At 39.3% G+C, this 13,898-nt stretch overlaps 1 protein-coding gene across 2 annotated transcripts; it reads right to left on the bottom strand.

Annotated features, from left to right (window-relative positions):
- Positions 1–992: 992 nt before the first annotated feature.
- Positions 993–10,557, bottom strand: lhx9 (LIM homeobox 9; the record flags this gene model as incomplete). Of its 2 annotated transcripts, none has more annotated exons than XM_079157326.1 (5): positions 993–1,049; positions 4,304–4,506; positions 7,896–8,254; positions 9,334–9,536; positions 10,378–10,557. In XM_079157326.1, the coding sequence occupies 5 exons, from the start codon at positions 10,555–10,557 to the stop codon at positions 993–995; spliced, it is 1,002 nt and encodes a 333-aa protein (XP_079013452.1). The 2 variants fall into 2 exon arrangements, with proteins under 2 accessions (XP_079013452.1, XP_079013451.1); XM_079157325.1 differs by lacking the exon at positions 993–1,049 and adding an exon at positions 3,412–3,666.
- Positions 10,558–13,898: the final 3,341 nt, after the last annotated feature.

Below are 13,898 nucleotides of genomic sequence, written 5' to 3'. Positions count from 1 at the left end.
TATATATATAGTAAAAAAAAAAATACCAATTGTATTATAATATATGGGAGCGTTTTTCATTGTGAGGTACTATATGGGCATCAGGGACATCATTTTCATATGCTTTATTTTGCAGCTGACAATGAATCATACAATGAATCAAAGGAAATAATATACATCTCAAGAAAAATGTTAACAAGATGATGAGGCGCATGCAAAATGAGAATCTCTTCTTTATCTGCTTTGTTTTTTCACTTCCTTCCCTCGGTACAGCCAGATGGCAAAGCTCCAGCTCTGCAGTCCTCTTCATACACTCATCATATTTGATGGGCATCCTGCTGCCGAGTTTCAAGGAGGCCATGTGTTTACGAAATGACACTTGTGACAAAAGAAAACTTCTATTTAGCAAGCTGATTCTTGGATGGGGTGCATGGGGGCAGCAGCGTGTGTGCATTTGCGTATGTGTGTGTGTGTAACAGTGTGCGTGCTGGAGAACAGAGATTGTGGGTATATATGTGTATATACTGTGCTTATATAGGAGCAAGGCAGTGGGAGAAAGGTTGTGTGTAGTGTGTGTGTGTGTGTGTGTGTGTGTGTGTGTGTTCGTACCAATAACATCCATACCGTCTCTGTTTCACATGGTTGTCATGGTGGATTCCTGCTGTCTTTTAATCACATCCTGTGCCTTTCTGTGAGTTTTGTTTTTTACTATGTTACAATACAGTTTATCATCAGTTTTGTTCATTTACCATTCCAATACAGAAGGTGTTCTTTTTTTTTTTTTATCACATTGTTATCATGAATATCATACATTGTGAGGTCTCCTCCGTTGATGGATTCAAACATTCGAGACAAACCTTTGTTTAAAAAATCATCTGTTGTACATTTGCAACTAAAACAGGTTTTATGTTGGTTGTTTATTTGTTCTCAGTATGCTATCATCTTATCCTAATATTGTCTTTGTCTTCAATGGTGAGGAATTCCCATCAAAGTTTTCCCCTTCTGTTAATACTTTAGGGAATTTTCAAACGTCGGGATGTATGGCTGTAATGCCCCAAGATTTGTTCTCCCTGAAAGAAATGATAGAGTAAGAATATATTAACTACAGAGCAACCTGGCTTTACGGGGTCTGCATTTACTCTTACTTCATTTTAGGTTTACCAATATGTTATGCATAAATATATACTATATATAGATATAGATATATATATCAATATGTGCTTTGCAGCATTCCTTTGATTTAAAATTGAAAGCCATGTTCATGCATTAAAAAGCAATTTCATATTTTTGATTGCAGGGTTTAGATGCAAATCCATGGGGCATTACGTTAAAAACCATAAACATCATAAAAAAGGAAATAGAAATTAAAAATGGAAGCAAAAATGAGGACGTTTAACTGGTCATTAATAACTGAATGCTTTCTTGTTTGTTGATGTGAGAAACAAAAATCGTATTCAAGATAGAACACAAAAATGGCAAGTGTAATGAAAAATAAAACCCATTTAAAGCAAAGTATTTTTATTCACACAAATTTAATAAGATATATAACAACCGTTTGGTCCATAAATATTTAAGGGGAAATAGTTTCTATACACCATCTTTATCAAGAAACAGGGAAACATGGACAATCGTGATAGAACACTTACTGTACTCAACTATTAACACGAAGATCAATATATAAGGTTCTTGGATTACCCAACTATATCTGAAAGAGTGCACAAATGCTTTCTATGACATCGCTGCCCCCTTTTTAACAGGATACACCATAAAAAGATCTTCGGAAATAAGATGCAAAACAGTACAAAACTAGTGAGGCGTCAAAAGGATGTGAATCAGTTAACAAAGAACACATATATCCTGAATTTCACAAACTTTCTCCCAAGTTATAGCATAAGGCACATAGTAGAACTGAGTTAGGCATCTACTTCATGAAGTAGATCTAGAGTACCACTTTGTTCTACAATAGAACAAATTGTGACGCTCACAATGAAATGTATTAACTCCATTGAAGATTTGCTCTGTCTTTCTTTTCTCTCTATCTTTCAGCCAGAAGAAACATGTTTTTGGTCTGTTCAGTGGCAAGTGTCATTAAAGAAAGTATAAATATGGCCAAAAAGGAGTACACATGGACAACGATTTCCCACTGGCTGCCTCTTGCGACTCCACCTATCTGAGGTCATTTGAATGTTCATGTCCGCTCTACAAATCTAGTCCGCAACGTCGCAACCACTTAATTTCTCACCCCTACTCCATTTCCCTTTTAAAATCACATCGTTACCCTGAGCAACATGATAAAAACAATAATGCACTTTTCACTGGGCAGTATATTGTCACTGTGCAATTGAGTTTAGCTGTGGATCTATGGATATGTTGACTAGGATTTATCCATTCGACTACGGTTAATCTATGAGGCCAAGAAATCTGAAAAAGTGCTGTCATGAAAACAATCGATTGCAACAGCGTGCATAAACTGTTCTCCAATCCAAATTTCTCCAGCTGATTTATAATTATCAAACCATTTCTATCAATGTTACTGCATTACATGTTGAACAGTTACCACTGTACAGATTGTGGGATTGGCTTCTTTCTCTTTATCACAGTAGATTTGTGAGTCAAGACAAAAATGTTTTGTGGTTTCAGCATCGACCTGCATTTTAAGCTGCGATGGTCAGGCGCTTATGATGCAATTTAGACGTTATACATGTAGCTCTGCCAGATATCTCAATGTCTGATTCCATCCAACTCAGTCTTAAAGACTGAAACATTCGGAAATAATTAAAGCCTGTTTTCTGGAGTTACCCATATACAGAACATTCTACAAGTCTATTTCCCAAATTATTCCCAAACAGAAATAACATCTTTGAATTGGATAGTGCGAACACAGTGCATACATATACAGGTTTCCGAGGGCAAAATATTCATATTCTTTTTAAAATGTATCAATTAACCATAAATTAGGAAGGGCTTGTTTTATCATAATCCAATACAAATGTACAAATAAAGTCAAATCAAGTAAAAGAAAATCTAGTTTTCCAGACAAGTTCACGTTTAGTTATTTTTTTTCCGATGAATTGTGGGATCCATGAACATTTTCTTTAACTTCCACTTCAAAAATGTCCCGTCCAAAAATCAATCCCTGCATACTTTAAGTCAACTACAGACACGGCTGCCATGTGGTTTCAAATGCCACACATTAAAATGATTTCCTTGTGTTTTAATGTGGTCGCTGCTGTTCTTGCTCTTGTTGTTCTTGTTTTGTGTACACAGTACAGCACTTTCTGTTCCGAGGAGCTGTCTCTGGTCGATTTAAAGGTGTCACTTAAAAAAATAAAATGTAAATTGAGGAAAGAAAATAAAAGGAACATAAAAAAAAAAAAAGAATAATAAAATAAAATCAGATAAAAAAAAAATCAGTCTGCTAAAGATAGCTTGTTAGAAAAGGTTTGTCAAGGTAGTTTGTGAAGGGCTCCCCGAATCATGGCTGTCCAAACTAGAGGTGACGGAGGTCACTACAGTGATAGAGGGGTTTGTCAGGTCTGTTAGTGTGGCCGTGCTGGAGGGGGGGGTCATGGCCCCACTGTCAGATGAGGGTGCAGGGAGTGAGGTGCCATCAGCCTTATCAACACCTCCATTCTCCTGTCGCAAAACGTTCCTTCTGAATTTGGCTCTTGCGTTTTGGAACCAAACCTGCAAACCAATCCCAGTGTGGCTTTTACTTTTTGTGTTTAAGATTAAATTTTAAAAAGAAAGTATCATATCATTTGTACAGTGGTTTACATATCAAGTAATCACAGCTATTACTGTATCAACTTGCCCTCGCCTTATGTATATAAATCTTTATATGGAACTTTTCATACATTATTTTGAGCTTAAGGGGCAGATAACAATGAACCATTTAGCTCCTGAACACTGAATACAAGAATGTGGATTTTGATAGCAAAAATTCAAAAACAGTAATCCTGTCTTTTTAAATTTGTATCTGTGAGAGTTGAATTACACCCTTTTTCTGTTCCACAGATAAAAAAAAGAACATGTGCACTCTCATTATTAATAATATCAGCTGCAGTTTTACATTTACTTTTCTACGCTTATGAACGACTTTTCTCATTTCTTTCCCCAAAAAAACATTTAAGAATCTACAAGATTTCTGTTCAAAAACCCCTGGATATACATCTAATGACTAAATGGGCCAACCAAACAAACAAAATCAAAAAGATGACTTCAATGATAATATTGGTGTGAAATGACAGGGGCATGGAGGAGGAGTGAGATGCACACAGATAAGGGCTGATCAGATCAGTAAGAAAAATGGCGTTCTGCTTACCTGTAGAACTCTCTTAGTGAGGCCTGTTTTCTGGGCCAGCTGCTTTAAGTCCTTGGCATCTGGGTTGTGGTTGATGGCAAAGTAGGATTTCATTGTCCGCAGCTGATGGTGCTTGAAGGAGGTCCGCATGCGTTTGGTCTTCTGTGTTGGAGCGTAGGCCTGCTGGTCCCGGTCCATGTGATCGGTGTCGTTCTCGTTACAGCCTGGGAGGGCAGAGAGCAGAGCACAGGGGTTCCATCAGAGTCCGAATGGAACGACTGCATTCAAATGTTCATTCACTTTCCTAAAAAGTTTGCGTCTCAATTCATTCTCACTGTGCTCAACAATTGACTAGGATATGACAATTAACTGGCAATAAATAAAATCCCCCCTCAACGATAAAGGTAACGTTACTCAAATCACTGCTTAAATGTGGTTATTTGCAATGGTCACTAATTCAATGTTAGACTACTTTTAAGGCTCAATGTTAAATTAAATATCTTGTTACATGGTCCGGTTTTGCAGGGAAAGACAAGACACAGTCAAGCGTACATTAGCGTAGATTAAGGCGGTCACATATGGGCTTGATTGTGCAAAGTTCATGCATTTGCATTGACTTGCTATGTGAACAGATCTGTCTCATGCCATCATGATCAATAATGAAAATTTGATATATTTATAACAAACAATGAGAAATGTGAATAAGGGACAGTCAAGGAACTCACTGAACTGACTAGACTGAAATGTATTGTAATGCCTTGGAAGTTGTTATTATTGTGTTTTTTTATTTAATTTGTTATTAGATTTTTTTTTATAGCAAAATTATGTATTTTACCCATTCAATGGGACCGGGCTAAATTATTTCTGCTTGTGTTTGCAAAGACTAATAGGCCTAATGGACCTCATTTGTCAATAGCTTAACACTGTATGTGTAAAATATTTAAAAACGGTAAAAGGCAAAAATGCATCCACTAAATGAAATACATTTGTGGATAAATAGTGCTGCAGAAACATGTATCACTGCATTAAAAAAACACTAAACACTTTATTTCACTATTGTTTTACAAACACAATTTGTGCATAATTCTGTTGTGACAGAAAATCCCAATGCCAAATAAATACATGACTGCAACCAAGATATACAACAAATACAATTAATGCTGATAGATTGATTATGATATTTCTATAGAACCTATAATTTACTTTAGAATTAATCTTTCAAGATCTTTGCTCTTCGTTAAGTGCAAAAGTAGCATTTTTAGGATTTCCAAATTATATCGTAGATTGTCTTGATTTTCTTGTCTCCATGTAACCGAAATGCTGACCAATCATTTTCCTCAGTGGATGATAAAACATCAAAAGTCTTACATCAACATTTCATCATAAAGATGCAGTGCAAACACTTTTTCAAAAAAGGAATTATTTAATTAAATTACAAATCAGTTTGATGAGAGAGATACCAATTAATCTAACTATGGGATGTATGTTATGGTATGCAATACGGCGTGAATGATGTTTTTTGTTATATGAGACTTCGTCTTAAACGCACCATCAATAAGACGATCATTGACATCTGTGTTCTTCTCTTCCAGCCTTCACTGGATTGTGTTTCACTAGATATTACCCACTAGGGGTCTCTGTATCCAAACAAGACCAAACTTTACAGAGCGGAGTGGAATACTCAGTAGACACACACCTTTCCCTAGTGAAAACAAGCATGAGTGTGCTCGCTAAAGCAGAAACAAAACCTCATACAAAACCTCATCCTATTTTTCATGAAAGTGAGCCTCCTGGTCTGCAGAACAACACAGGAAAAAGAGCACTTTGGATAATAGTTATTCAGTTGTTCCCTAATTTAATTTATCTTTTTATAATTTTTATTTTCTTTATTTATGGACTGATTTGAATGTTGTAAGGTCATAAATGTATCATATAATTAGAACATTTAACAATTCCAAAAATAAACAAAAAAGGCAAGCCCCTTGAGCTTAAATAAGACAATAAGCCTCTTTTTAAATTAGAAAATATTCTATTCTACGTCAGTCTATTTTATTCTATTTTAATATCCCAAATGAAAAATATAATATTCCCACTGGGACCTTTACTGTGTCAGTGGCGCCTAATAATGAGCTCACAGGGATATCTTACGGTATTTTATGTCTTTCTCTGTGGGATTTTCTTTTCCTGGGATTTTTTTACCTGTTGTGGCTGCACTATATTTTATATCATATTTTATTTCAACGCTTTGCTTTAGTAGGTATATCTTGCTATTAAAGAGAAGGGGAAAAAACACAGTGCTAGAATGGTTATTTTCCTATAAAAGCATCCATGAGAACTTTAGGATTTGCATAATCTCTTGGAATTGTGTTTGTGAATAACAAACCGGAGCGGTGACTGCACACTGTTGTGCTGCAGAGCCCCTGGCCTCCCTGAGAACTGTGCTGACCGCCGCACAGGAGGCCGGGGATTCCAACGTCACCTTCAATTAACGCAGAACAATTAACGCGCAGATTACCCTTATTCCTCCCCATTCACCGGGAACAGAGGAAACTTGGCGCACAATGACAAACTTTGTCAACCGCGCACTAATTCGCAGAAAGCGACAACTAAATGGGGACGCTGCAGGGGGGGGGGAGGTCGGGTTATAACATTCAGCGATTCAATGCAAGATTTTTAAATGAAACCTACATTTAACAGTAGCTTAATGTTGACTGTGACTCCAGTATTTTTTTTTGTTTCAGTCCTCCAGCAAAAGTCAAAAACGTGCAAAATAATGGTTTTGTCTACAATTATTTTACGCAACAGTCCCAAACTACATTGACCCCCTTCACACCCATTCTGCACATTTATTTTGACCTAAATTAGTCTTAATTATAAAAGTCGATATGCAGGTTGACGGTGAGGTCAAATTTCGATCATTCCCCGCGCAACACACGCCACAGTCTAAAGCACAAAAAAACGGTGCGTTGGAGACGCGTGGACCGAAAGCTGCAGATCAATTAGCCCCACGGCTGCGGGTGCCGTTGCACACAGGCACAGTTCACCTACATTAGCATAGCCTGCAGGAGAGCTGCATTCATCTCAGACATGCAAGGTAGACCCACGGCTGTTACAGATGAGGCATTCAGGAACCGTCTGGACTAAAAAGCCAAGGTCTTCTCCGTAAAAGAAAAAAAATCCCAGATTTTATTTTCATTTTATTGCGTAGTCACTGTATTTAGTCATGTTTATTTGTGAGGGATTTTATTTAATAACAAAAAAAATATTCTGGCGTATTTTTAAAACAGTAAAAATGTAATTGATACGACGAATCTTCAGGTCAGCAATGTCCGAGGACAATCTAGATTGTTGGTCTTTCAGTGGGCCCGATAGATTTAACCTACATTAGGAGAAGTTTAGAGTTCAGTTTGGTAAAACGCTCGGTGTGTTTTTGCTGTGAGTTCCACTGTCCCTATACAACAAGGTCTGTCTTTACAGTAAAGATAGGGCAAGCTGTTAAAGGCTACAGCTAATTTTGCATCAAAACTAACAATGAAAAACGTCGGTGATATGTGCGTGTTTGTGTGCTCCTGACTTGATGCGAGGCCCCTGAGCAGCACGCCGTTGGCCTCACCTGTGTTGTAGCTGGGTATATCTATCCCCATGGCCGGGCTCTTCCTCTTGCGCGGCCTTCCCTTCTGCGCCGTACCGGTGCCGTTGAAGTAGGGCAGGGTGAGACCGCCGCCCTTGGCCGCCAGCTCAGCGAAGTTGAGCTGCTGGTGGTAGTCCGGTCCCTGCACCAGCGTCTCGAAGTGGAGCCGGCAGTATACCAGGCTGTCCTTCATGCCGAAGTGGTCGCCCGTGGTCAGCGTCTTGTTGCAAGTGGTGCACGTGAAGCAGCTCAGGTGGTACACGGAGTCGCGCGCCCGCATCACCATCTCCGAGGCCGATATCCCGAGGTGGCAGCGCGCGCACCTCTGCACGGAGAACCTTCTGGAACAGACACATCGTCAAGACTCCTCATAGATACAGACCCAAATGGACGAGCACACGGACTGAAGCAGAGATATAACCTGCACCGTCAGTGTGTGTGTGTGTGTGTGTGTATCTGACAAAGCTATAGTGTGTAACAATTATATAACAGGCCTAAAGACATTCTGGGCTAAAATAGCCACATCTGGCCTACAACTGAGGGACGGCTGGTCGATATAGGCCACATTTACTTTGGTGTAAAAATGTTTTCTAAATACTCTCTTGAATAAGTAAAAAGCCAGGCTACCGTCTCAGTGATGAAGCCTACTATTGCTAACCTCTTGGCAGTATATAGCTTACATTAGGAACAACGCTCTACAGGTAGCCAAAAGGCGGAACCATAGTACCGAAAGCGAACACATTTTGCCTTGGCATTTATCAGCATATGCTTTCTCTCTTGGGTATTTTACTATTACAGTGCATTGTAAATAAAATGTAGGCCTGTGCATGGCTAAATATATTATAAAATATTAAATAACATATCTGACCCATAACTGCATTTTTAACTGGTTATTTTCCATACTTAGGCCTTTTACACTAGGCTGCATGCTGACAAAAGCCACTGAGGTAGGTTACTTTTTAACAATCACAGTATACTTGCACTCCTTTGTTCCTGGCAGGCTGACTCATACAAGCTATGCAATTTACATTACATTCAGAACCATGGAAACTATTACATCTGAATCACAAAGGAATTAAAGTAAAATGTCATATCATCACTTACTCCCCATTAATAGCATGCAGGGCCCCTAAGCGTGTTATGATTCTATTCAGACAAGAATGAGGCCTAATTGGACAAAAAGACTTCAACATAATTCCAGATGAACAGCCGCAGCATGTTGAATCAATGTAGATATTATGGCTTTATAATATTTTTTTTCCAAAATATTTGTTTGTTCATTTAACAGTGTCAAACATTGTTTCCAGACAGCAACTTTGGGTGGGTCCACGCGCGTGCGTGACAGAGAGACGGAGACACAAATATTTTCCTGAGCTGTTCTGTTGATTTTCCATATATGTGTAACCTTAATTTTTCTTACCTGTAGTAATCGTCCTTGCAATAGATACTCCCATCCTTGGCAAAACACGTTAGCTCCGACTCCAGCGCTAGTTTACATTCACAGCATTTGAGACACCGCAGGTGCCACTGTTTGTCCACGGCCAGGAGGTAGTATCTATCCGAAATCTTGCCGCCACAGCCGGCACACAGAGCAGGCTTCTCCGGGCTCATAGAAGGCATGGTCTGAGTCAGAGAGAGAGAACAGAGCTCATGGCAACTACTTCCCTCGGGAGACTGGTGGGGAAATCGTATGCAACATAAATCATGTAAAACACAAACAACAGGATTTTAGTATAGTTTTCTGGACATGAAATTTAACTCCTTTTTTATCGGCCTTTTGGATTATTTCCTGGACACAGGGCTTCGTCTGTTCAGGAAATAATTGATACCATCAATGAAACTGACTGAATATCGAGGAGATTTAATATTTTATTTGTTTAATCTCTTCCTCGTATACGTCGACATTAAAATCAAAGCAAACAACAAACTCACTGCAACAATTTAGGTGAGAAACATATATTTAAAATATTGAATAAAGGCCTACTTCAGAAAATGCTATAAATGTAGTATGTTTTCCAGTTAAAGGTTACATTCATAATTATATTATTCCAGCATGTTTTTTGTCAGCTTGTAGATACATAATTGCAACTAAAATTGATAGATTTGTCCACAAAACAAAATATTACCATTCTGATGTACAACGTTTTATTTGAGTAATGTGTGTTTCAAATATATTCAGAGACAGCTGCATGTTAAGTTGCAGACAGTTTATGTTTTTAGTCATTCTTTTGTGCAGAAAAATTTAGCAGCAATTTTAATAATATATTTTAACAGAGACAATTCATTTTGGATGAAGAATTAGACCAACATATTTGACCATAATTAAACACAACGAAGCCATTGACACATCCTCTTCTACTCACCCCAAAACAAATGTACATTTCCTGGCACGTTAACGGTGCCACGGTCGTCGTTTGTGCAGGTTAAAACATGAATTCAAACACGGGTCGATCAATGCTCTTACCGACTCTCTCCCGTTGAGCTGCATGCCCTTCGCCAGGCGCGACTCCGTTTTCGACCTTCTCTCCATCTCCTCCATGATCCCTTGGATGTGATCCCCGGAGATCCCGTGGAAAAGCATGGCTCCCGGTCCTGGACGCAACGCGCAACTGCTTGCCTCTTTCTTGCAGCCCACAACTTCCATATACTGTACCGCAGCGCTGCGCCCGGCTCTCTCAGCGCATCCAAATGGGCTCTGAGGCTCTGAGAGAGGCACCCAAAACAACAACACAGCCCCAGAGATTCGGATCACCTCCTCGGCGGAGCGCAAAAGGAAACTGGAAGAAAAGAAGAACGAAGAAACTACTACATGGGTGGGACGGGAGGAGGTAGGTGGTGCACCAGCTTTTTCCTTCTTCCCGTGAATGTCTCTGCTCCAGCAAAAAAAAAAATATATATAGTCCAAATGACGCGACAAACCGGTGTGGTAATGGTAGTGGTGGCGGTGGGGAGGGAGGAGGGGAGGGGGGCTACAGTGTGAACACTCGCCAAAAATAATGACACAAAGTTTTTGTTGTTGCTTTTTGGTGATTTCTCTCTCCCGATTTCCCAGTTAGGGGTTCCTTGGTGCTTCGAGGTCAGGTTGGGACTGCCTGGATTTGAGCACCGTGTCCTATTTGTGAAGAGAGCAAAGCCTGCCCAGCCTGAATAATTTGGTAGGAGGAGTCCCCCCCCCCCCCTCCTCTCACGCTGTAGGTCTCTCCCTCTCTCTCTCCCCTCTCCCCTCTCTCTCTCTCTCTCTCTCTCTCTCTCTCTCTCTCTCTCTCTCACCATCGCCACCGATATCTGTTCACCAACAAAGAGCTGTCACTCTTCCCTCAAAAACTCCCGATTCTGTCTGCGCGAAGGACCACCACTTCATGGTATTGACATTTTCATTACTTTTATTTCCCCATTTACAGGAGAACATGCTGGAGTGTAGTCAGAAGTTGCATAAACTGAAATGGGCTTAGGTTAATTAGAGTGTAAATATATTGTTTATTTAACACGCCTTAAACAAATAATATGCATCTAAAGCAGAATGAACTCCTTTGGAGTTTTATTATAAGGGTCAGAAAAAGGGATAACTGATTCTCCAACATGACTTCTGCTGCAAAGACGATTCAATTGGTTTCATTTGGAGTTCGATGTTTTACATTTTAAAAACTTTTAAAACACTATCGGTTTTAGTTTTTAGCTTTACCAGGTGTCTGGTGGTCCCGAAATAACTGTGTGCGTGCGTGCGTGCGTGTGCGTGTTTGTGTGTGGTATAAATGTATTGTTTGGGGCGGGGCAGTGATCAGTGATAGGCTAGAGGGCGGGGACAGATTGTATTAAACAATCTGAAAGACAAGGAATTTTTTTACACAAATGAATGGGATTTTGTTCAAAAAATAAAAGCATCCTACGCGGTCTCCACTGCTTTGCTTTAGCTTGTTTTTTATCTTTATCTTTTTGTCTCTATCTTAATGCTCTATAAATAATTTGATGAGGCGACGAAGCAAACTGTTTGTCTGCGTTTTATATATAGATATAGGTAAGTCTTTTCAGTGCATGATCTTTTTTTTTCTTCTTTCCATTAAACGCTTTCATTAACACGATCCTTGTCTTTTCTCTGTCTCATGAATTAGGTCAAAATGTTGTTTGCCTGCAGAAGAGTTGATTTGATGAGAACAGAAACAGGATCGCAATTTAAGACATATATTTCACCATCAAGCAGTGATATGGAGGTAGACAAGCTAAAAAGGGGGGTAAATCACCACCAGTGATTGAATATTTTAAGAAATCCACGTTCCACATATATGACTTCATATAATCTATGGAGTCGACCGTGAACTGCTACAATAAAGATCTGTGTCAGGTTTAAAGGGTGTGAAAAACCCTGTTACGCAAATAAAACTGAATGGCTTTACTGCCCAACATGCAGGCCAAATATGGTGACAACAAACCAAAATGAGGCAGCTCAATGTCTACATTTTGACTAACGCACGCGGGCCTTTACAGCTGAGGCCCGGATAACGAGCATAAAAACAATAGACAAACACTGGCTGAATCTGTGACTCGGCTTTGGGCCCATTAATAGATTTACTGAGGCTCAGAGGGGGGGGGGGGGGGGGGGGGGGTGCAGGTGTGGATGCTTCCTCTCAAGACGTGTTACATTATCATGTGCACCCCCCCACCCCCCACCCCCCCCACACACACACCCACCATGAAGTTGTGTTGGCTTTAATTGGAGGCCCCTTGATAGCAGTGCTATATAAGACAAGGCTTGGACCCTCCTGGACGGGCTGGACCTGCAGCTGTTCTGAAAAGCATTACATTTAATTTGCGCTCTGTCAGCGTCCACCAGCCACATAGCGGTGAAAAGAGACCCAAAAAGGACACACGGATTTCATTTCACCTGGACAAAGACACCCTGAGAGGAGCGATCAACTCAGCTCTGTGTGATATTTAATCTGGCTGCTGTTCTCTCTCTCTCTCTCTCTCTCTCTCTCTCTCTCTCTCTCTCTCTCTCTCTCTCTCTCTCTCTCTCTCTCTCGTTCTCTCTCTCTCGTTCTCTCTTTCTCTCTCCAGAAATAATTTCATAAACTGGACTTAATCACACAGTAAAATGTAAATACAGTGTTTGGGCGTGTACGTATTTTTTTTATCAAGACATCATTCTTGTCGATAAAGAACACTGTTTTGACCCGTTGCCTCCAGCAGTGACATTTCATTTGACTGAAGAGGGTTTAACAATGTGTCAGTGAACACCAAGGGGCTGAGGGAATAATGTTATTGTATTGTCGTTTTATGTCGTTTCCTTTTCTTTGTATCCAATTAGGATATTACCTGCAACTAAATATACACTAATGAAACGTTTTTGTTGTATTGCTTCAGTTGTGCCATTTGGAGGAAGTTTGAAAAGACAAATCAAAGCCATTTCACGAAATCACGTCTACAAAAAAAAAGTGACTATATTTATTTGATTTGGAAATAACAGTTCTCGCTTGAAACGTTTTCTTAATATGTCAAATTAAGCAACGTGGTTATGTATGTTACCCATCATATTTCATAACTGGAATTAAATTAATTGAAGAATATTCATCTGGGCGGTCCTGTGCCATTCTTCGTTTAATTACTGATAATGGTTTGCCCTAATTTAAGATTTGTGATCTTATTTGACACAATGAAGTCTTTTTTTTAAAACACGATAATTGCTGTGTATTCATGCACTGCATTGAGCTCCATTTCAAACCTTTGGTGGTTTTAAAAAATGAAATAAAAACAGTGTTAACAACCATGTTTAAAATGGCGTTTAAACCAAGCGTGGCTCAGTGGGCCTGACTTTTCTCATATAAATAAAAACAATTAAATATCTTAAATCTGAGCCGAGAAACTAAATAACGTATATTCCTACCTATAGATTTTTAAAAAGGGCGTCATTTCATATTTTCTCTGCCGTTCAACTTGCAGGATTTTCATACCACTCACTCTCCTGTTATATATTTTCATAATTCAGATTGT

The sequence above is a fragment of the Pholis gunnellus genome (assembly GCF_910591455.1).
Source record: "Pholis gunnellus genome assembly, chromosome: 4".
NCBI lineage: Eukaryota > Metazoa > Chordata > Actinopteri > Perciformes > Pholidae > Pholis > Pholis gunnellus.
Note: the sequence above shows the minus strand (reverse complement) of the source record. Positions and strands in the feature narration are given on the sequence as shown.